Here is a 23689-nt window from a genome sequence, read left to right as displayed (position 1 = left end):
CTCTGGCGCTTGGTGGTACGCAGACTGCCACTCCTCCAATCTGAATGGCCTGTACCTCGGTGGACAGACGGATGTCTACGCCAAGGGCGTAGTTTGGCAAGATTGGAAGGGGTATTACTACTCACTGAAACGTACTGAGATGAAAATGAAGGCAGCTAACAATTAGTTTTATGGGCTTTGTATGTTGGTTGATTTGTTCTTGTCGAAACCCTTAAGTTAGTAATTTAGATAAATTTCGTTCATCATACCAATAAGGCTGCGAGGCAGGTTTAGGCTGGATGCTCTCTCCGCAGTCAGGCATTTTACTTCGTCTTTGACGCCTACAATATGTTTCTTTGCTTCCTTTTCTCTTTTCCCTTTTTTCTTTGCATTTATATTTCAATACAAAGACGATAATTTATAAATTGTGTTCAGGTTTATGTTCATTCTAGCTGCCCCCGGGGATGAAAATGCAGTGTCCGCCGCTGATAGCAACCTTTGTTATTTTTCGAATCATCTCCATCGTTTGCCCAAGCCCCGTCCGTTAATATACTGCAATAGTCGTGCTTAAGAACCTTTTGACTTTCTGATCTGTAATATGTACACTGTTGACACTGCGGTCTGCAATTAAACACAAATTTCACCTTACACTTAAGGTAAATATTTCGTATCGAGTTCTCACACTCCGGTTTTGAAATTGATAACGTGTAATGTAGATCAATATTCTATACATGTTTGGGTTTTAAAATTCCTATATAAAAGTGTCAAATTGGTAAAGAAGTTTTGTTCGCTTAGTGTCAAAAGTTCAATGAGTGAAAGAACCCCTCCCCCAACAAATTTTGTTCTTCACGTATCCGTCTAGTTATTTTGTCATGCACGTAACGCTGCAGTCCTGCTACATGTGAAATCAGCTGAAAAGAGGGTGAAAACTTGTAATTTACATTTAATTTCATTGTTCTCGCGTGACTATCACTCATGGCTGTCTGTTAGAGACTTACAGATAGATGTCCAAATGTAACAATTTTTCACTGGCAATCAAAGAAGAAAAACAACTCCATCTTCCATAACATTGTAGAATAATGGTAGAAAATATGGCGTGAGTGCTTAGCCTTTTGGATTACCGCAATTAATCTTTGTATACATCACTAATTAATTTAAACATCGCACACTAATGCACACTTTCAGCAGTAAAATATCTCAGATGAAAAAAAGATACACAAAATGAAAAGTGGTCTTTAACTTTTTTGAGTAGTGTATGTGAAAGGAATTCATGAGAAAAATCATATCGACTAATTACTTTGCACATAATTAGACTACCAGTTTAAACCATTGTGGGGCGAACATTAGCACTCGCTTTGAAGAATGTTTACAGTAAGATATGGCAAGCTTTTAATTTTAAAATGGTCGTGTTTCTGATTGTTGTGTTTTTGTTTAAGGAGTGAAATGAAAAAGGGAATTATTGGAGCAGGACCCGGAGGCTCTTTATTTACCAACAGTGCTCCAGTCTTTGCCATTACGACACTCGGCCACTTCGAATACGAACGGAACGAAATCAACGCCTGATAAGATTATCCAAAACCACTTCTTGAAGAAATCAATGTTTGCATAAAAAATGAAAGGAAATTAAGTTTGCATGCAGTCTGTTGAGCCAACAGAGAGCATGGTGCATCACTCATGATCAATTGCTATTTAAGTTGTTGATAAACAAGTAATACGGATGTTTATGAATGCCAGGGTAAGGACACCAACATGAAGTGACAGATTTATGGCATCATTTCCGCTAGGTTCGCCTTTGGTACACATAATAAGCAGTCACCGAAAAAACTTCTTCTCACCACATGAATGTTCAAAGTATGTAACTAATACCAAGAGCGCCCTCATTTAAGCTGTGCTTTCTGATTTCTTGTCAAGGCATGTGCAGGTTGTTTCCTCTGTATCGCAAACTTTGCATTCATGGAAGCTGGTGAAGCTGTTGAACGATTGGACATGTCATCAGATCACAAATCCCCTCCGGAATCAGAATAAAGTGATTACGACTGCACTCGTTCTTTCATGTCTTTCGAAGATGACGAAATTGTGGATAAGGTGGCGAGAGAGGCCACCAGAGAGAGTCATAGAGAGTCCTAAAAGATTCAAACGCCGATGGAACTCGAGTGTGCTGAAGAATTTTCATGAGAAATATTTCAAGTACTTTTTAGGAGATATTGCGTCCAATCAGCGCACGAATGGTGGGGCGCAGTCGCTATGGTTGCACTACACCAAATACGCGCCCGTAGAAAACAGTGCAAAATCGGACCAAAATAACGACGCCTGTTGACTCTCGTGAAGAGGTTGGCCTCCGTTTTTTTCACTGGAAAATCAGGCCTTTTATATGGAAAGAAGATAACTTTTCGTTTCCTTTTTATGGGGGTTAGCCAAATTGTTTTTTTTTATTCGCCTTTGAACGAAGAAACCCCTAAAAAGCAGTAAAACTAAGCGCTCATTTCTGAAAAGTAGCCGTCCGAACTGGAAATTATCAGTCCTTTTATCAGTTGATAAAAATATTTCTGTGATGCCTCCTGGTTATGGCCTGTCTTATTGTAAAAATCTCCTGGGATCACAAAGTATTAATGAGCTCGCTCGCAGAAAAACAACGATTTGGTGGAATGCACCCCCATACATCCATGCCTAATGTTGCATTACGATACTTTACGCTTTAAAAATGAATACTGGGGGAAGTGGGCCTTCGTAGTTCACCTTCAATCCCACGTAGCTGTTACAAGTAATTTTAAAGGACAGACTGACTGATAAAATGAGATTAATTGTTTAAAATTGTCTTGACAAGGTGATCGCCATCATACGCTTAACATTCATTTTTTTTTAGTTCCTAAAATCGATTAGGCCAGTTTCAAACGTCGTGCTTATACCGTGTCGAATGAAATTGAATTGAGCACAACATCAGCACGGCGTAAGCACGGCAGTGGTTGCAAACGTCGAACTTCATTACAAACGAGTTCTTGAATTTAAATAAACCCAAAATGGCGGACCAAGAAAACCAAGAGCGCGTTCATATTCTTCTCTGCAACAAGCACTACTTATAAATCAAATTCTTCACTACTGGGGAAGGCAAAAATAACGTTCCTCGTTGTCATTTTGCCGTCAAGCCTCGTTGGAACGTGACAACTCTTTTGGGCTTGCAGACGTCAGAGTAGAAATACCACAAGATGGTTTGACTATATCTGGGAGACGTTTTCGGACAGGAGATTCAAGAAAACATTTCGAATCTCAGAAGCAACTTCCGTGTTCATGATATCTCGCATCAGGAATGAACTAGAGAGAGAAACGGTAACTGAGGTCCAATTTCTCCCTAATTTCACCCGATCTGACTGCCCGTCGCTACTTATAAGAGGGGCCTGTGCAGCGAAATAGCCATGTTGTAATTGTGTTGCTAATATATTATCGTATGATGCAATACCGTAGGCAGCCATATAAGTGAGGCTTGTTTGAGCCTTCTGCTTGCAAATTTTCTTGACGCTGACTAGCGTCACTTACAAGTGTGCCACTATATTGCATCATACGATTATATATTAGCATCACTGTTCTTGCAGGTTGTTTTGATGCACAGGCCTCACCTGTAAGTAGCGGTGGGAAGTTGGATTGAATGCTAATTTCGATTGGCAATCTGCCTATTTCGTCTAGAAAGGGGTGATTATCTCTTCTCAATCACTGAGATGGCTGTTATTGGTGTCTCTACTTTTTGCGACCATTATCCAAGACTTGTCTGAAGCTATTAACAACTTTTGGGACGAGTCTGTCACACGGCATTTCCCCAGTGACAAAGGACACCTCAAGGAAAAAAATGCTTGACATGGAGAAACTTTGGCAGTTCCCTGTGTATTGCTCAGCAATCGATGACGGTCATATCCGCTTAGATTGTCCCGCTTGAGGTTTGGAAGCTTGCAAAGAGTGCCATAACTTCAAGAACTTTTATTCAGTTGTACTATTGGGTATGATTGGCGCCAAACACAGACTTATATGGGCCAGCTCTGGATTTCCAGGGAACTCCCCTACTCAATCATTATCGAATCTACAGATTTGTGCGAACGCATAACACAATCAGAAGTAATTCCACAGACGGCAAAAAATGTTGATGGAGTTGCTCTGCCTCCACCAATTCAGGGAGATTCCGCTTTCCCTTTCCGGCCCTGGCTGATGAAGCCCTATACCCATGCCACAGTCACACCCGTAAGCGGTACTTCAATTACAGACTAAGCAGGGCGTGCATGGTAACCAAGGGGGCATATGGACAGCTCAAGGGACGATGGAGAGCACTGCGAAAGAAATCTGAAAGTACCCCAGAGCATGTTCGTACACTTACACTGGCTTGAATAGTCGCCACAATATCTGCATCGATAGAGGAGACAGTGTTTCAAGAAAGCTGGTCCCCCTTGCCGGGGAAAGAAGGGTCAGGGACAAGATAAGAAATCTACTTTGGTATAACCACAGCCCACATGTGAGCGAGCGACAGATACTGTCAAGCTGAAACTGTGCGCCACTGTCTCACCGAAAAGCTTTGGAAAGAGAAAGAGGTACTTGGGATTTGTGGAGTACAGAGACCACTCTGCTAAGCTCTTTCTCCTAGCACTGACAAATAGATTTTTATTTGTCATGATCAAGTTTGATTTTTAAATTGAAATAGGGGATAGACTTAATATCAGTGTATGAAGCCTCACTTTTTTACTCCAAATGCTATACGTAACGTGTACATTTGATGACAGAAAAACAAAACCGTGGTCAAACTTCGTAATTTTATTTTAGGAAAAATTGAAAAATAAAAATGAAAAATTGGAAACATTATTGAACATTACGAAAACCATAAAATGTATTTTTAAGGGGTATAATTCAACTGTGCTCACAATATTTGGCATAAAGAAGCCCCAGCTAATTCAAAATGTCTTGACGAAAGGGTAACTCTCTTTGGTTGGCTGACTAATTTTTGTTATGTAGGCTACGCGTACCGAGGTAATAGGCGGTGCTCCTATCACACAAATCAAACAGAGTACAAACAAATACATATTTCTGACCAACCAATATGACGTGAATAATCACAAAATAATCATGAGAATGATTACCTTGTGTGGTGCACGATTAGTTGTTACCTATGCTGTGAACAATTAATTAAAAAGCAACAAAGGGTTAACAAGTTAGAAAAACGTAAAACGGCTATACAGCCCATGGTGTTCAGACCCTCAACTCAAATTGTGATGAATGTAAATAAGTAGGCACAAAGACTATCACAAGAACCTTGAACAAGTAACATTAAAACACCTTAAACTTTGACCGATTGTGCAAATACATACATGAACCACTTATAGATTATCAATATAACTTACAAAATACATACATGAACCACTTATAGATTAACAATATAACTTACAAAATACATACACTTATAAATTATCAATATAACTTACAAAATATTTGTGCAAAATGATGTTATGATTATTTAACCAGAAAACAGAGGTGGCAGCCTTGAATCTCAATATTACCTTTTAAAATTCCTTTATCTGTAAAACTTTACAATTTCTGGGTGGGTAGGTAGGTTGGTGAGTGGGTGGTTGGTTTTTGTTTTGCCATTCACGGGATCTGTTTCACTCACATCATCCTCGTTGTTAGCACTGAAACCCAGGCCACTGATTGTACTAAATGCCCATTGACCCCAACGTACTGGCTTCGTTTTCTGATGTCTGAGTGATTTATGAGAATCCTTCACTAGATCTGTAAGTATGGAATTCCATATCTGCCGTCGCCCGTCGTGCGTTGTGCGTCGCCGTCGCCCGGTGTGCGTCGCCCGTCGTGCGTGTTTTTTTGTCACGATTGCGCAGTGGTAGTTTTTACTTTGACCCTTGATCGTTTCACATGTACATGTCCTTGTTCGATCGATCCACCATGCCTGACTCTCATTTTAGCAATACAACTAGAAGGTGTACATATATTCCTTTTTGCAGCTGCCCCAAACTCCACTTGAAAGAGGAAATAATATCCTTTCATTTTAAAAACTGACATTGGTAAAGTGACGTGTATATGACGCAATACCATTTTTTGTTACATAAATAAATTAACAAAATAAACTTTCCTATAAACTGAAAATATAAAACACAAAGCAATGTCAATGATAGCGGGTTCCTTTCTTGTGATTGTACCCAATTTAAGCTATAATTCTACAGCAATAGAGTATAATTCCAAGGGAGTTTTATGTGTTCCGTTTCCGTTTTCATTATCACCCTCTAAACCTCCCGACAACACTGCCATTTTCAAATTGGGCTCGAAGAAATTCTGAAGGGATCTGAGTCTCTCCAGCCATAAATAATTCCTCGGAGCATATCAAACGTTTCCTTTCACGAGCGTGCCATTGCTTAAACATCGAAGCAAAAATAAATGCGGAATCAGTGTAGATCTATTTAATTCATCTCCATCCAACTGTGTTCTGACCAGTACTAGTTATGGCCTTTAGCTGGACATGTAGTTTGGCATGGGAGAAGAGCATGTGTTATGTGCAAGCGTCCACATACACGGTGGGCAGGGCTTTAATACTAGATCAGTTACTGCTCTAAGCTGTCCCCAACAAAATCAAATCCAGTGCCTCAGTGATGAGCGATACAATACCGCTACACTCTCGTCAGGCCCGTAGTGAAAAGAAGTCAGCTGTGCAACGTGTCAGTTTTGGGAACAAAAGAAACTTGTGTAACACCACACAATCTGGGCTCTGTTTACAAGGCAACAGGCCTGGCTAAAAATACTCGGGCATCAGAATGTTGCCTGTCAAATTAGGGGAAGACACCAGACAGTCACTCGTGAGGGTGTAAACGTTCAGTAAACACAGCAATGAATTATTGAAGAATTTTGAAAACGTAAATTTTGAAAAGTGCCAGTATGTGTGCACGGCTATTTTAATTGAACACGGCGGCAAGTGGTCAATTAACAACAGTCGTTGCTCGAATTTGCCCCGTATTTTTGTGATTTAATTTCCGCTCGTTTAAGCTAAGGAAATGGACCCTTCCACTTATAAATTTGAATTCATGTGCGCATGCGGATAAATGGAGGCAAAAAGCTTGAGCGTTCCATTGAACATGTACAGGGGCACAAATGTTAACGTCGTATCTCTCAGCTTCTGAATTTTTTTTCATTTTCGTCTTCCCACCCCTCTGAGGGAAAACCACAGTGGAAGGGTCTATTGACTGATAATGATTACGTTTCCTTTTTAGCAGGAAGTAAGTATAGGAAATGGGATGACATTACCGATTGATTTGTAGTCTGCTAACAAAAAGGTTATTTAAGCATTCAGCTCAAACTTGAGACAATTTCTATATTCAGTTGAAGGACCTTGCGACATCCATATCGACCGATAAGTTGACATGCGTGACAATTCCACAAAACTTTCTTGTGTGGTGATGAAACGTTCGAAAGAATAAGAACGAATGTCGCTAGAGGTAGATAATTCGATAGGTTGCATGTAACATTGAAAAAATGTTTTGTAGTTGCAAACAGGGATTATCAATCACTTCCTCTCCACACGAAGCCACTTACCGCAATTAGCGTCCCCAGGCTTTAATAAGGGAATACATATCGGATCTGGAGAATGGACCCGACTAAAGCCTTAGCCACAGGCGAATGGTAATATAAAGTCTTGAAAGTTGAATACGAGCTAAGTACACACCAGTTCCTTTAATAAAAGTTGCACTGGGGGAATGTTTGATGGCTAGACGTGAAACTAAAAACATCCTAAGCATCCTTGTCGCCAAGTCTACACAGGGGCTGGCCTGGAAACGGAAGTTCATTGTTGAAGGTTACTTTAATCGGCCACCAGTATATGTGAATCTTTTTAGTTAAATAGGTTAAGGACGAGTACCAGATCATACAGTGAAAGGCGCCCTCATCCGGCGACAACAAATATTGACTTCTGCGAGTGGTATAGTAAAACTCTCCTCCCTCGGTGGTCTTTGAAGCAAAAATTTATATTTTCCCTCGGCAAAAAATAGAATGCTCCATGGACAATCTCGGGAGGCTGGTTTTACTGTACCACGAGATGAAGCGGTCAATATTTGATTTATAACACCTCCCACAGATTCTGCAAAATTTATGCTAAAAATTAATACTGAAACACCAAACTGGAATCTACAATCATCAAATTTTATTCCAGAATTCCAAGCAGAACAGCAACGTTTGAATACATTCATTAACCAAGGTTGACAACGCGTTACAACACAACACAACACAACACAACGCGATACAGCATGACAGGACACGACACAACACAACACAACACAACACAACAAACAAAATTCCAAACAAGATAGGTTGACAAACGGGACTTGCATGGACATAAATTTAGAAATGAGGAGGTTCCAACGTATTGGTTTGCTGTGGTTGTGACTGTTATTTTATATGCAAATTAATTACACAGATGTAACAACTACATGCTGTCTTGGACTCTGATAGGGGTGTAAAATTGCATTATGCTCCAAGTAGTATCAGTCATATTAGATATGTTTCGGGTTTGAGCATGTCTGCTGAGCTTTTCTCAGCAGACAGAAAAACAATCAGAAACACCATTTGATTTGCGCAGTTTACTTCCTGAAAAAGGAAACCAGATCCCAAAGTGTGTCAACCTTCACAAAGTGTCAAGCATTAGTCCATGCCCTTAGAAGGACGGAGGTAGGGTTAGAAAGGTTTCACCAAGATAAGCTGTTACAAACTTCTAAGCGGGAAATGTGTCAGGGAACTGTGTTAGTACCGAAACTAAGTCAAAATATCAGAAACACTCATATTATGGGAAGGAAAAAAACAGCAACTGGAGAAGCGCTGTTTCGCCTTTCAGATAAATAGTCTTTCACGTTAAAGATGAGTATTATATAAACGTTTCATAAAGACACAAAGCTGATGTCAATAATCGAACAAAATTTATGTGCAAAACCAACAGAGAAAACTGCACCGCACGGTTTAATTGTTACATCACCCATGATACTATGACTATAATTTAATTATCATCTGATATTATAATCATATGAAGTCAATTTTCGTGTATAGCAATTTCTTTTTTCGCTTTCTGCTAAGTTTTCTCCCAGTCAGAACACAGGCACTTCAAGAGAGACAGCGCTTTTAATAGTGCATCTTTAATGTCACGTAACTTGTCCCCTTATTATGTCATCACTAAGTTATGTCAATATTTGTCTTATATTACTTCCCTTTCAAGATATCAGCAAGGTTTGAACCCACTCGGGCGTACAATTCAGGAGATATTGTGCTTTGAAGTGTGCATGTTTAATTTCACGTGACCTAATACCTGATGACATCACCATCAAATCAGCTCAGTTTTCGTCTACAACATTTCCCTTTCTAGGTATATGCAAGGTTTCAATCCAATCTGAGATGTACTTAAGAAGATAAAGGGTTAGGAAGAGTGCTCTTGTAATGGCATATGTGACTTGTCACCTGATGAGGTCATCATCACAACAGTTTAATTTCCGTCTACATCACTTAATTCCCTTTCTAGATATCAGCAAAATTCCAACCCAGTCGCACATGTATTTCAGAAGATACGGGGCTTTGAAGAGTGCCCCTTTAATGCCACGTGACTTGTCACCTTATTACATCATCATGATCATTACATCATCATCATGACGTCAATTTTCGTCTATACTTTACTTGATACCTATCCGCCAAGTTTCAATCCAATTGGACTTTATGCCACGTCACGTGACACTTGATGTCATTATGACGATTTGTTTCTGGATCCTCTCTAGCTGGTGGGCTAAGAGTGTGGACCTTGAAAACGTGAACAATTTTATCAATGTATATTTTATTCATCAAATTCCAGAAAGAAATCTGCCAACTGCTACAGATATTCCATTTTGTCCTCTCAATTTCACCTTGAAATCCAGAAATACTAGACAGTGCTGTGGATAACAAACTGTTTCTTAAATGTATTGTTAGGGGGCAATTACCACTTGGTTTAAGTTTCAGAAAATGTGACGTGTTGGTTTTTGTGGATGTGTATGCCATGGTGGATAGACCAATGAGAACAGGTTGTCCAGCACATCAGCATTATTTATGGGGCTAACAAGTAACGTTACTGTTTAAAAGACTTCTGTGAGCCTACCTGCAACTCAAGTCATGTCTAATTTGGAGTATACAGCAGATTTCATCATAGGTATACCCTCCCTCAAAATAATGTTGAATCAGTTCGTCTCTTATGAAAAATAATGTTAAGGAATCAAACATTGTAAATAATTTATTATTTACATTCAGTTCTGGGGATATAGTGCGGGGACAGACAGATGTTACATAGGCTATAGACCTAACATCAGGCCGTTAACGAGTAAAGTTACGTCAAGAGTAACTAAGTTATCAAGAAAACAATCTACCCTACCAAAAAAATAATTTGTTTATTTATTTATGTAACAAAAATGGTATTATTTCATATACCCGTCACTTTACCGATGTCTTTAAAAATGAAAGGGTATTATTTCTTCTTTCAAGTGCCACGGAGTTTAGGGCAGCTGCAAAAACGAATACATCTTCTAGTTCCACTGCTAAAATGAGAGTCAGGCATGGTGGATCGATCGAACAAGTACATGTACATATGAAACGATGAAGGGTCAAAGTTAAAAGTACCACTGCGCAATCGTGACTCCCCCCCAAAGAAAAGGCGACGGGCGACGCACGACGGGCGACGGCAGATATGGAATTCCATACTTACAGATCTAGTAAAGGATTCTCAAGAATCACACAGACATCAGAAAATGAAGCCAGTACGTTGGGTTCAATGGGCATTTAGTACAGTCAGTGGCCTGGGTTTCAGTGCTAACAACGAGGATGATGTGAGTGAAACAGAACCCGTGAATGGCAAAACAAAAACGAACCACCCACTCACCCACCTACCTACCCACCCAGACATTGTAAAAGTTTTACAGATAAAAGATTTTTGAAAGATAATATTGAAATTCAAGGCTGCCACCTCTGTTTTCTGGTTAAATAATCATCACACCATTTTGCACAAATATTTTGTAAGTTATATTGATAATCTATAAGTGGTTCATGTATGTATCTGCACAATCTGTCAAAGTTTAAGGTGTTTTAATGTTACTTGTTCAAGGTTCTTGTGATAGTCTTTGTGCCTACTTATTTACATTCATCACAATTTGAGTTGAGGGTCTGAGAACCATGGGCTGTATAGCCGTTTTACGTTTTTCTAACTTGATAACCCTTTCTTGGTTTTTAATTAATTGTTCACAGCATAGGTAACAATTAATTGTGCACCACATAAGGTAATCATTCTCATGATTATTTTGTGATTATTCACGTCATATTGGTTGGTCAGAAATATGTATTTGTTTGTACTCTGTTTGATTTGTGTGATAGGAGCACCGCCTATTACCTCGGTACGCGTAGCCTACATAACAAAAATTAGTAAGCCAACCAAAGAGAGTTACCCTTTCGTCAAGACATTTTGAATTAGCTGGGGCTTCTTTATGCCAAATATTGTGAGCACAATTGAATTGTACCCCTTATAAATACATTTTATGGTTTTCGTAATGTTCAATAATGTTTCCACTTTTCATTTTTATTTTTACAATTTTTCCTGAAATAAAATTACACTTTTGAAGTTTACCACGGTTTTGTTTTTCTGTCTTCAAATGTACAAGTTACGTATTGCATATGGAATAGAAAAGCGAAGCTTCATACACTGATATTAATAAGTCTATCCCCTATTTCAATTTAAAACTCAAACTTGATCATGACAAATAAAAATCTATTTGTCAGTGCTAGGAGAAAGAGCTTAGCAGAGTGGTCTCTGTACTCCACAAATCCCAAGTACCTCTTTCTCTTTCCACAGCTTTTCGGTGAGACAGTGGCGCACAGTTTCAGCTTGTCAGTGTCTGTCGCTCGCTCACAAGTGGGCAGTGGTTCAACCAAAGTAGATTTCTTATCTTGTCCCTGACCCTTCTTTCCCCGGCAAGGGGGACCAGCTTTCTTGAAACATTGTCTCCTCTATCGATGCAGATATTGTGGCGACTATTCAAGCCAGTGTAAGTGTACGAACATGCTCTGGGGTACTTTCAGATTTCTTTCGCAGTGCTCTCCATCGTCCCTTGAGCTGTCCATATGCCCCCTTGGTTACCATGCACACCCTGCTTAGTCTGCAATTGAAGTACCGCTTACGGGTGTGACTGTGGTAAGGGTAAAGGGCTCCATCTGCCAGGGCCGGAGGGGGAAAGCGGAATCTCCCTGAATTGGTGGAGGCAGAGCAACTCCATCAACATTTTTTGCCGTCTGTGGAATTACTTCTGATTGTGTTATGCGTTCGCACAAATCTGTAGATTGGATAATGATTGAGTAGGGGAGTTCCCCGGAAATCCAGAGCTGGCCCATATAAGTCTGTGTTTGGCGTCAATCATACCCAATAGTACAACTGAATAAAAGTTCTTGAAGTTATGGCACTCTTTGCAAGCTTCCAAACCTCAAGCGGGACACTCTAAGCGGATATAACAGCCATCGATTGCTGAGCAATACACAGGGAACTGCCACAGTTTCTCCATGTCAAGCATTTTTTCCTTGAGGTGTCCTTTGTCACTGGGGAAATGCCGTGTGACAGACTCGTCCCAAAAGTTGTTAATAGCTTCAGACAAGTCTTGGACAATGGTCGCAAAAAGTAGAGACACCAATAACAGCCATCGCAGCGATTGTGAAGAGATAGTCACCCCTTTCTAGACGAAATAGGCAGATTGCCAATCGAAATTAGCATTCAATCCAACTTCCCACCGCTACTTACAGGTGAGGCCTGTGCATCAAAACAACCTGCAAGAACAGTGATGCTAATATATAATCGTATGATGCAATACAGTGGCACACTTGTAAGTGACGCTAGTCAGCGTCAAGAAAATTTGCAAGCAGAAGGCTCAAACAAGCCTCACTTATAAGTCTCCCTACTGTATTGCATCATACGATAATATATTAGCATCACAGTTAGAGCATGGCTATTTTACTGCACAGGCCTCACTTGTAAGTAGCGGTGGGTAGTCGGATCGGGTGAAATTAGGGAGAAATTGGATCTCAGTTACCGTTTCATTCCAGATAAGAGATATGATGAACACAGGAGTTGCTTCTGAGATTCGAAATATTTTCTTGAATCTCCTGTCCGAGAACGTGTCCCAGATAAAGTCAAACAATCTCGTGGTATTTCTACTCAGACGTCTGCAAGCTCAAAGAGTTGTCACGTTCCAACGAGGCTTGACGGCAAAATGACAACGAGGCACGTTATTTTTGCCTTCCCCAGTAGTGAAGAATTGGATTTATAAGTAGTGCTTGTTGCAGCGAAGAATATGAACGCGCTCTTGGTTTTCTTGGTCCACCATTTTGGGTTTATTTAAATTCAAGAACTCGTTTGTAATGAAGTTCGACGTTTGCAACCACTGCCGTGCTTACGCACGATGTTTGAAACTGGCCTAATCGATTTTAGGAACTAGAAATAAAATGAATGTTAAGCGTGTGATGGCGATCACCTTGTCAAGACAACTTTAAACAATTAATCTCATTTTATCAGTCAGTCTGTCCCTAAAAATACTTGTAACAGCTACGTAGGATTGAAGGTGAACTACGAAGGCCCACTTCCCCGAGTATTCATTTTTAAAGCGTAAAGTATCGTAACGCGATAGAGGGCGCTAGCGCGGCGATTCATGCAGCATTCGCAACATTAGGCAAGGACGTAATGGGGTGCATTCCACCAAATCGTTGTATTTCTGCGCGCGAGCTCATTAATACTTTGTGATCCCAGGGGATTTTTACAATAAGACAGGCCATAATCAGGAGGCATCACAGAAATCTTTTTATCAACTGATAAAAGGACTGATAATTTCCAGTTCCGGCGGCTACTTTCAGAAATGAGTGCTTAGTTTTACTGCTTTTTTAGGGGTTTCTTCGTTCAAAGGCGAAAAAAAAACAATTTGGCTAACCCCCATGAAATGGAAACGAAAAGTTATCTCCTTTCCATATAAAAGGCCTGAATTTCCAGTGAAAAAAACGGTGGCCAACCTCTTCACGAGAGTCAACAGGCGGCGCTATTTCGGTCCGATTTTGCATTGTTTTCTACCGGCGCGTATTTGGTGTAGTGCAACCATAGCGACTGCGCCCCACCATTCGTGCGCTGATTGGACACAATATCTCCTAAAAAGTACTTGAAATATTTCTCATGAAAATTCTTTAGCACACTCGAGTTCCATCGGCGTTTGGTTCTTTTAGGACTCTCTATGACTCTCTCTGGTGGCCTCTCTCGCCACCTTAACCACGATTTCGTCATCTTCGAAAGACATGAAAGAACGAGTGCAGTCGTAATCACTTTATTCTGATTCCGGAGGGGATTTGTGATCTGATGACATGTCCAATCGTTCAACAGCTTCACCAGCTTCCATGACTGCAAAGTTTGCGATACAGAGGAAACAACCTGCACATGCCTTGACAAGAAATCAGAAAGCACAGCTTAAATGAGGGCGCTCTTGGTATTAGTTACATACCTGGAACATTCATGTGGTAAGAAGAAGTTTTTTTCGGTGACAGCTTAAATGTGTATCAAAGGGGAACCTAGCGGAAATGATGCCATAAATCTGTCACTTCATGTTAGTGTTCTTACCCTGGCATTCATAAACATCCGTATTACTTGTTTATCAACAATTTAAATAGCAATTGATCATGAGTGATGCACAATGCTCTCTGTTGTCTCAACAGACTGCATGCACACATAATTTCCTTTCATTTTTGTATGAAAACATTGATTTCCTCGAGAAGTGGTTTTGGATAATCTTATCAGGCGTTGATTTCGTTCCGTTCGTATTTGAAGTGGCCGAGTGTCGTAATGGCAAGACTGGAGCACTGTTGGTAAATAAAGAGCCTCCGGGTCCTGCTCCAATAATTCCCTTTTTCATTTCTCTCCATAAACAAAAACACAACAATCAGAAACCCTACCATTTTTAAAATTATAAGCTTGCCATATCTTACTGTAAACATTCTTCAAAGCGAGTGCTAATGTTCGCCCCACAATGGTTTAAACTGGTAGTCTAATTATGTGCAAAGTAATTACTCGATATGATTTTTCTCATGGATTCCTTTTCACATACACTACTCAAAAAAGTTAAGGACCACTTTTATTTTGTGTATCTTTTTTTAATCTGAGATATTTTACTGCTGAAAGTGTGAATTAGATGTTCAAATTAATGAGTGACTTATACAAAGATTAATTGCGATAATCCAAAAGGCTAAGCAATCATGCCATATTTTCTTCCATTATTGTACAATGTTATGGAAGCTGGAGTTGTTTTTCTTCTTTGATTGCCAGTGAAAAAGTGTTACATTTGGACATCTATCTGTAAGTCTTTAACAGACAGCCATGAGTGACAGTCACGCGAAAACAATGAAATTAAATGTAAATTACAAGTTTTGACCCTCTTTTCACATCTGAGTTCACATGTAGCAGGTCTGCAGCGTTACGTTGTTGGGGAGGGGTTCTTTCACTCATTGAACTTTTGACACTAAGCGAACAAAACTTCTTTATCAATTTGACACTTTTATATAAGAATTTTAAAACCCAAACGTGTATAGAATATTGATCTACATTACACGTTATCAATTTCAAAACCAGAGTGTGGGAACTCGATACGAAATATTTACCTTAAGTGTAAGGTGAAATTTGTATTTAATTGCAGACCGCAGTGTCAACAGTGTACATATCACAGATCAAAAAGTCAAAAGGTTCTTAAGCACGACTATTGCAGTATATTAACGGACGGGGCTTGGGCAAACGATGGAGATGATTCGAAAAATAACAAAGGTTGCTATCAGCGGCGGACACTGCATTTTCATCCCCGGGGGCAGCTAGAATTCAGCTAGAACACAATTTATAAATTATCGTCTTTGTATTGAAATATAAATGCAAAGAAAAAAGGGAAAAGAGAAAAGGAAGCAAAGAAACATATTGTAGGCGTCAAAGACGAAGTAAAATGCATGACTGCGTAGAAAGCATCCAGCCTAAACCTGCCTCGCAGCCTTATTGGTCTGATGAACAAAATTTATCTAAATTACTAACTTAAGGGTTTCGACAAGAACAAATCAACCAACACACAAAGCCCATAAAACTAACTGTTAGCTGCCTTCATTTTCATCTCAGTACGTTTCAGTGAGTAGTAATACCCCTTCCAATCTTGCCAAACTACGCCCTTGGCGTAGACATCCGTCTGTCCACCGAGGTACAGGCCATTCAGATTGGAGGAGTGGCAGTCTGCGTACCACCAAGCGCCAGAGTAAATTATAGCACAGTTAGAATCGATCGAGTCGTCGCTGTCTCTGGTGGTGAAAGGATGGTTACTGTGACGAGACAATGAATCACCTGCCAAAATATGTAGAAGATAGTGATTTGCATGACATTGAAGACCTTTATTTTTTAACGTCAAAATTGTTTCAATAACTGTTTAGTGAGCATTTCCACACCCATCAAATTATCTTCTAATGAATCTAACGTCAAGGTGTTAACGTTCGCGTCTGAAACCATTCTAATTGGAGTATAGGGCTGCTGCAATTTTATCGTACCGTTATTCTGTAGTGTCCACCCATTACCTGTGAAACAAATTCTGTAGAATATCACAGCAGTAGCTTACCGTGTACAATATCGGTAAAATAGAACAGATATTACGATATTACCATACTCTGATTCCCTAGCCGAAACCCATTTCCCGTGCACAACAGTTCGTAAAACAAAACATCACTTACCAGCCGTTCCCGAAAAGCCTTGCACAGTCAACCGGTAGTTGTCACTCCCATCAGCAACACTAAACATGTCATACTCCGCATACGCAGTGTTGTTTGCGAAGTCCTCAAGATCGACACGCAGTCGGTACGCGCCCTGAGCGGTGAGTCGGTGCAGGTTGTCATTGCCGAGCCAGAACTCGCCGTTCAGATCGCCGAACCCCTGGCGGTAGTTCACCCAGTCACGGTAAAAGTCAACGGAGCCGTCTTGACGCCGCTGAAACACCTGTAACCAAAACAAGAAAACAATATCAGCGATTTTGTCGGTCCAGTGATTTGCCGTGAATAGAAAGGGCAGCCGGGAGTGGTAAACATTCCAAGTTATTTACTGTTGCTACTACACTACTCTGAAGCTTCTGAAAGGTAGATGAGGACGATCTCAGGATCGAAGCTATGGCCGACTTGTTAATGACGCCAATTATGGCTGGTGCAATCTTTATCCACTCTGTCACTCTTCACCCCCCTGATTGTGTTTAGCTAGACTAAAATGGAAGAATCTCTGGAACATACTGGTTGACAACAATCTTTTCATCCCGTGCAACTTTGTTCAAGAAAAGGTCCTCTAGGTCACGGTTGCACCACTGAAGACAGAAACTGACCACATACTGGTGCCAAAGAAATGGAAAAATAGTATAAAAGTCACGTCATCCTTCACAAATCCCGACAGAAATCACAGGCTCCTCTCTAAGAAGCTTAAGCTTATATAGCCTTTGAGGTACCGCAGCGCATCAGCAAAGTAAAGCCCAACAGTCAGGTGAGAGCCACTTCAGCCATATTAAAAAACTGTTATGCAACGTTAATTGATTCCTTTTTTGCTCAGGCAGCACACGAGGCAAACCAGTCGGTCCTTCCTGGACTCCCGTGAAGAAGGCGCAGAGTCCCGTGGGATGACGCAGATATACAGGATTTGAGTGTCAAATTCAAACCAATGTGCAGTCAGATCAGTTTGAAGATTTCTAAACTCTATGTTGTTCATTTTTGTCCAGTAAATCTTATCTGTGGAGTATTATTTTCATTCTAAATTTGTTTGAACAGGAGCTTTACACTAATTTTATAGTATGCAGCGCCCAAACCGAGCAACTGTTTATTTGACCATTCTGTAAACTTCGGAAAAAACACAACTGACTAATGTTAAATAGACCTTCCCCAGAGCGTGGACACAGTTAGGTCGCTTTGTACACAACAGGTGTTTAAATATTTGGAACATAATATTACTATTTGCTGGTTTCAAATTTTGCTTGAAAATTTTCTCAAGTTTTGGTTTACCACCTTTGCTAACCTTGTTCAAATAACTTTGTTTTGAATAAATATTGGGGAAACTCCTCTAACCAATTTGTGTGATTTTTTTTTAGTTTTTGGTGCTACTGACTATTTGCACAAGTTAAAAATACTGGGCGAATAATGGCCTATTCTCCATTTAATCAAAGTTAATGATGAGCCCCGTGTAGCTGCTCATAACTTACCGTCCACCCACCTCCATCTGTCTCCATATCACAGTACACACTGAACGGCCCTTCAGCATCGACTGGTTGAATTGTGTACACACCACTGGTAGTCACACCGTTAGCGAATGCTTCAGAACAGTCCTTGGGAGTCCGAGGAGGGGTAACTGAAAATCACAAAAAGCAAACCATTGCAATGTTTTATTAACATCATTAATTAATGAACTGAAATATTTCCTGAAAGCTCACATCTGTGGGGTTTTACCAAGGAACTGCACCACTGACGTTCAATTTTCACATGACTTCTGAAAAAAAATTAGTCAACATTTAGTTGGCTCACTCTTGCGAAAAATATTTGCTGGCAATACGATTCCGTAAAATTTACTTCAAATGAATTTTAAAAACATGAAGACTCAAGATGGTTTGATAAGTTTACACATTAGTAATTGAACCACAAGGTCACCTGTGGCATTTTTCAGGAGCTCAGTAAGCTCACTGACGGATTCCTTAATCTGGTCTAGCTGTAGTTTGACGTCAGTCAACTCTGCAGACACGCCATCTACTTTGCTAGCGATGTTTGTTTCTAGCTCAGCCAGCTGGCCAGTCGTATTCTGTATTACATCAGAAACAATTTCTTGGATCGTGGAGCAGTTACAGTTGGTCCCGGAGTACGTTTCATCTCCCAGTGGGTTAATGATAATTTGCTGCTGGTAGACGGGTCGAGCCCCAATCCTATCGATGGGTTGAGCCCTCACCGTGTTGGTGGTGAAAACCCAGAATATCATGAATGCAACGACAAGAGTCTGCTGAAACGACGTCATGACTTCACAATATCTCATTGGCGAATGGTTGTGAGCCTATAGATGTCTACAGATTACTATTGAAGACGTCTATACCTGCCCCATAACTATCGTAAGCAGTAAGTTGCGTTTCACTCTGAATAGATTCACGTGAGTGACGTAACCTATGTCTACAAATCACAATCTGGTGACCCTAATGATACAATGGGTGCCAATCTGTCACCTCGAAGAAATCATCAATAAACAACAGGGAAGTTGCATCCGACTCCAGCACCCGTAAACGTTCAGGAAACCTGTAAAGGCGAACACCAGTTATATCTGACTTCCATCATACTGAGAATAAAAGCTATGTAAATACCGGCTGCATTAAAAATCAACATTCTTGTAACCTTGGTATGGTTGCCACCTCCTCATTGTATGACTTGGTTTATGGGCAGAGTATACTCACTTTATGGAATCATCGTTTAATAATTTTAATAAATGACATTGAAATTAAAAGAAAAAGTTTCCGTACGAAACATAAAATACATTTAGATATTTCTTTGCTGATATTTCCTTCTTCATATGTCTTGAAATGGGCCCCTTGTAGTCAACATAGCTGTGCGGAGAGTTGAAGCAAATTATCGTGATTTGTCGTTTAATGAACAGTTTTATTTCTATTAAGACAAGGACCTTTCCTCACGCTCTTTGTAGACTTTTTTTCCTGGGATGTCACGATCGCGCTAGACCTAAGATGTGTTGTGATGGTAATCTACCAATTCAAGATAAACTAGTCAAGCATGCAGTGTTCGTACAACCGGTTGCACGTGGCTGAAGCTGTCCGTAGGAATATTATGAGATCACCGTGGGCAAAGGCGGTCCACATGTGGTGGTATTCTTTACATTTAGTTATGAAAAAGGTCTGTAATGGGACGTCTAATCGTTTTAGCGGATTAACTTACCGAGGTTTCAAAACAGAACATTGGAGGGCATTATTTTTGTCCGTCTTCAGTAATACAGAAAGTTACATTGTCGAGCTTGTGAATTGATTTCGTCACCGTTTACTGCAAATAGCATTCGTAATTAAGGACACATTGGCGTGGGGTCCACTGAATCCATAATATACTGTATACCAAGCTTTTTCAACGGGGTTTTGTCCCTTCGTAAGGTGTGCAAGTATTCTCTCAATAACATGCGGCTGGCATTGCCATTCTAGAGGTTTACTTTGGTCTTTGTTCATATAGGTGGAATTAAAGAAAACGATAATGGGTCGTGATCATTCCTATTTCTCAACAAAGTAGGCTGCACTCATTATGAACCATTTCTTAAAACCTATTCTGGCAGTGATCAGTAAACGATTACTTAAATAGAAGATCTATTAAAACATAATGATGATGTTGGAAGAGTGTTGTGGGAATGCACAAAGTTTCCACATGCACCCGGCACATAAACCGTACAACACTGCTAAGGCCGCGTGCAAATGAGGACACAATAATCACTTATATTACGGGAAATCCTGCATCTCTATTGCAACATAACGATCAGAAGATATTGCTAGATGGGACATTGAAGAGCACTGTGTCCTTTTCTGACCCTTAATTCTTGTCACCGTAGACATCTTGTATAGTTTTGCATTTCTGGCGACTGTGGGTCACTTTCCTCCCTAAGTGGAGCCCCCTACTCCCAACAAAAGCTATGTGTCTTTACCACTGTATTGTGGTCTTTATTCACATGGGACTTGACGGCTACTGTTCTTTTCCTCTAGCCGATTAATCAGTAGTTGTACATGTGAGTAAAATTTGTTCGATCAGCTTCAGAAAGAGAATCGGAGTCAGAAATAAAAGTCTGTAGGCTTTTTACCTTAACCAAATGTATTAATGGGCTCTTCATTAGTTGAAAGTCGTTTTTGAGCGTGACTTATTTTCTCGCCAGAGCTTTAGAGCAATGATAAATAAGTCAACTTAAATAATTACATCAAACAAAGGCCTAACTGTTATGTGAAATATAATTGAAGACTATATGCTCCAACGCACTGTATATCTAGTGACACACGCATGCGAGTTCAAGGTTTTCTTCTCAAGCTGAACAAGGGTTTTACCGCAGCCACAGGTTTTTCTCTTCAAGCAAAACCTAATTAGAATGTGCAACATTAACGTTAAATTTATTAATGCTGACTGCAAATTTGCATTAGTGTGCCATCATTGTTGCAATACTAATTAATTGCAAGAGTTTGTATTTCTTCAATACTAAACTATAAACTAAAGCAAACCCAATATGAAAACCGTGAAATGCTCAAGAGCTAATGATTTTTCATGAATTTCTTGCCAAACTTTCTCCAGTTCACCACAAACAGACACATGACCACGCTTCCGCATCTGCCTGTAAGTGATCTTCTGCAGTCTCCTAGTTTTGGCGACCCCAGCAAAGACTCAATGCGTATAGACGCAGTGGTAGTTCACGTTCGGCGTGGTACCATGGGATTATATGTTTACGGCACGAACATCATGATTCACATAACAGGAAATGCATTGCCAGAGTAGATTACAAAAACGTGATCTTTCTTGAGCGCTTTCCAGACGTTATAATGTGGTAGGTTATTCAACAGAAAGTCTGAAAATCGTCGTCTGGGTTTCTGAATGGATTGTTTGTAGATTGCATTCCAGATATCGCTGATGTGGCCGCCACAATGCTTAATCGCAGTTTTACTTAGGCCCTAGTCTTCAAAATCTTGAAAATCACTTGTTTTGCACTCTGCAAACTAAAGTCAAAACACAGAAGTTGATGTGGTGCAAAATAGGCCTAAGGTACATAAATGCCGAAAGGGAAAAGCTTGTGCTTTACGTTACGAGAGAACAGGGTTGGTTGCATTAGCCGTGACTTGCGATTGCAGATTAAGTAGCCACAACATTACTGAGAGTGCAGCTGATATGAAACATCCAATAAGGACAGGCACACTTAAGAATGACGAATTGGAGATTTAAGCAGAGACAGAGTAAACATTTATATGAGTACATTCCCCTGACCCATGGAGTGCATTCAATGGAGTATCCATCGTTGGGGAATGAGAAAAGTCAAATGCATAGTCGTTTTATAGGAAAAGTCATTCCAAGGCCTGGCTTCGCCCCTGATAGCGATACCCTTGATGTCCTCAGCAAAAGTCATTTTATAAACTTGGACCAATAAACTTAAAGTTAAGGTTTGGATCCAGGGTACAAAAAAGGTAATGGTGTTTTGTCGGGTTTACTGGCATAATCAAGGAGGAAATGGTCTGTACATTGCTAGCAGCAGGTTATTAAAGATATTACTTGTGCGACGTTTGCGAATAACAGTCAGTAATGGCCAATGACCATAGAAAAGGTGCCGATTTTTTCTAAGATTACAAATCTGATAGTGCCATTGGCTGCTTCCATGTAACAAACTGTGTGTGAAATTTAAATGGACACGTACCATTCGCCCTCCGATTTACGGAATTTAAACGTGTAAGTGCAAAGGAACTGCGGGACACTGTTATCGAGGTTCACAGAAGAATTAAACAAAACAAAACAAAACAAACAAACAAACAAACAAACAAACAAACAAACAAGAGGAGGAAGCAGATACAACCCTCTGGCGGGTTTGCTGTTGAAAATACACATGTAACATTTAGTGTAACTTAGAAAAGGTTATTTTCCTCGAGCAGGATCCAATGAGTGCAAATATAGAATGATGTTGTTGCATTAAGAAGAGTCGGGTTGACGTGGTGGTTCTTTCCTCGCATTTCACCTCTGCAGCCCGGGTTCGAATCCTGGCTCGGTCTACATGAGAATTGGGTTTTCAGCCCCTACCTGATTCCGTGGGTTTTACCCAGAATATTCCTCTGGGGGTTTTCCTCCCACCTTAAAATCTGTAACTGCTTCTCATTGTCTCCTCTTTACAGGTTTCTTGCTAGCTGGAGTGCCCAGTGCGCCTTTGTGGAACCTTTGGCGTCGTTACCAGAATTAATTAATTAATAATAAATAATAACACTGATTGACATCGACACTAAAACAAAATGAAAAAGTACCATCGTCAAAGAGACTGGGGTTGAGTAGAGCGATGATTAGTAATACAGAGATCATTAACCCCCCCCCCTTCAAAAAAATAGTCTGGCCATCTAACACCTCCCCGAGACGTCTGCTGTCGCATAACGTCGCATGATTGTAACTCCAAACAAAAAATGTGATGGCGCTGCGTGTAAACCCCAGCGAAGCACAATGTAATCTCACATTTAGCATTAATTTCTGAATGCAATCTGTGACACATACGTCTTGAAAAAAAAGAATAATTATGCATACGAAATTTCAAAAACTACAGCTTAAACTCATTTTGTTTAAAATGCATTAAAAATATTTTTCTTAAAGAAAGTTGACTTTGTACGTTTTACAAACTAAGTTTTCTTTCGGGTGGTCTTGATGCAGTTTTGAGCGTTTTTTTTTTTTTTCGTAAATGGCTAATAATAATTTGTTAAGAATACTGTGGTTCAACACGTTGACAGTCAGCCTTTGCTTTCTTTATACTCACAAATACTTACCATAAAAGGGAAAAACACTTAGTGATATCCACTCCTTATATATGTGCTTTAAAAAATCAGATTCGGACTCGGATTTTTGAAATCCGACATGGACTCAGCTTTTTCGAAAA

General features: G+C 40.0%; 1 protein-coding gene and 2 pseudogenes across 1 annotated transcript; 1 reads left to right on the top strand and 2 right to left on the bottom strand.

Annotated features, from left to right (window-relative positions):
- The first annotated feature begins 3689 nt into the window (after positions 1-3689).
- Positions 3690-4501, top strand: LOC147797711 (uncharacterized; annotated as a pseudogene).
- A 7381-nt stretch (positions 4502-11882) lies between these two features.
- LOC147797710 (uncharacterized) lies at positions 11883-12693 on the bottom strand (annotated as a pseudogene).
- Positions 12694-14494: 1801 nt separating this feature from the next.
- On the bottom strand, positions 14495-19302 carry LOC147797709 (microfibril-associated glycoprotein 4-like). The gene is made up of 4 exons (XM_087141920.1): positions 18715-19302; positions 18273-18418; positions 16774-17035; positions 14495-16393 (listed from the first exon to the last, which is right to left on the bottom strand). Exons 1-4 carry the CDS (start codon positions 19088-19090, stop codon positions 16143-16145), a joined length of 1035 nt encoding a protein of 344 aa, XP_086998046.1. The 5' UTR covers positions 19091-19302; the 3' UTR covers positions 14495-16142.
- Positions 19303-23689: the final 4387 nt, after the last annotated feature.

Source organism: Acanthaster planci, linkage group LG10, assembly GCF_054643075.1.
Source record: "Acanthaster planci isolate LZ-2023a linkage group LG10, COTS_SCS, whole genome shotgun sequence".
In the NCBI taxonomy this organism is placed as follows: Eukaryota; Metazoa; Echinodermata; class Asteroidea; order Valvatida; family Acanthasteridae; genus Acanthaster; species Acanthaster planci.
This window is presented reverse-complemented; position numbering and strand designations above follow the sequence as displayed.

Coding starts and splice junctions, on each gene's coding strand:
- LOC147797709 (XM_087141920.1), bottom strand. CDS start 19,090: ATGAGATATTGTGAAGTCATGACGTCGTTTCAGCAGACTCTTGTCGTT. Junction 18,419..18,714: donor GCTCCTGAAAAATGCCACAG/GTGACCTTGTGG, acceptor TGTGATTTTCAG/TTACCCCTCCTCGGACTCCC. Junction 16,394..16,773: donor AGGCTTTTCGGGAACGGCTG/GTAAGTGATGTT, acceptor ATATTTTGGCAG/GTGATTCATTGTCTCGTCAC.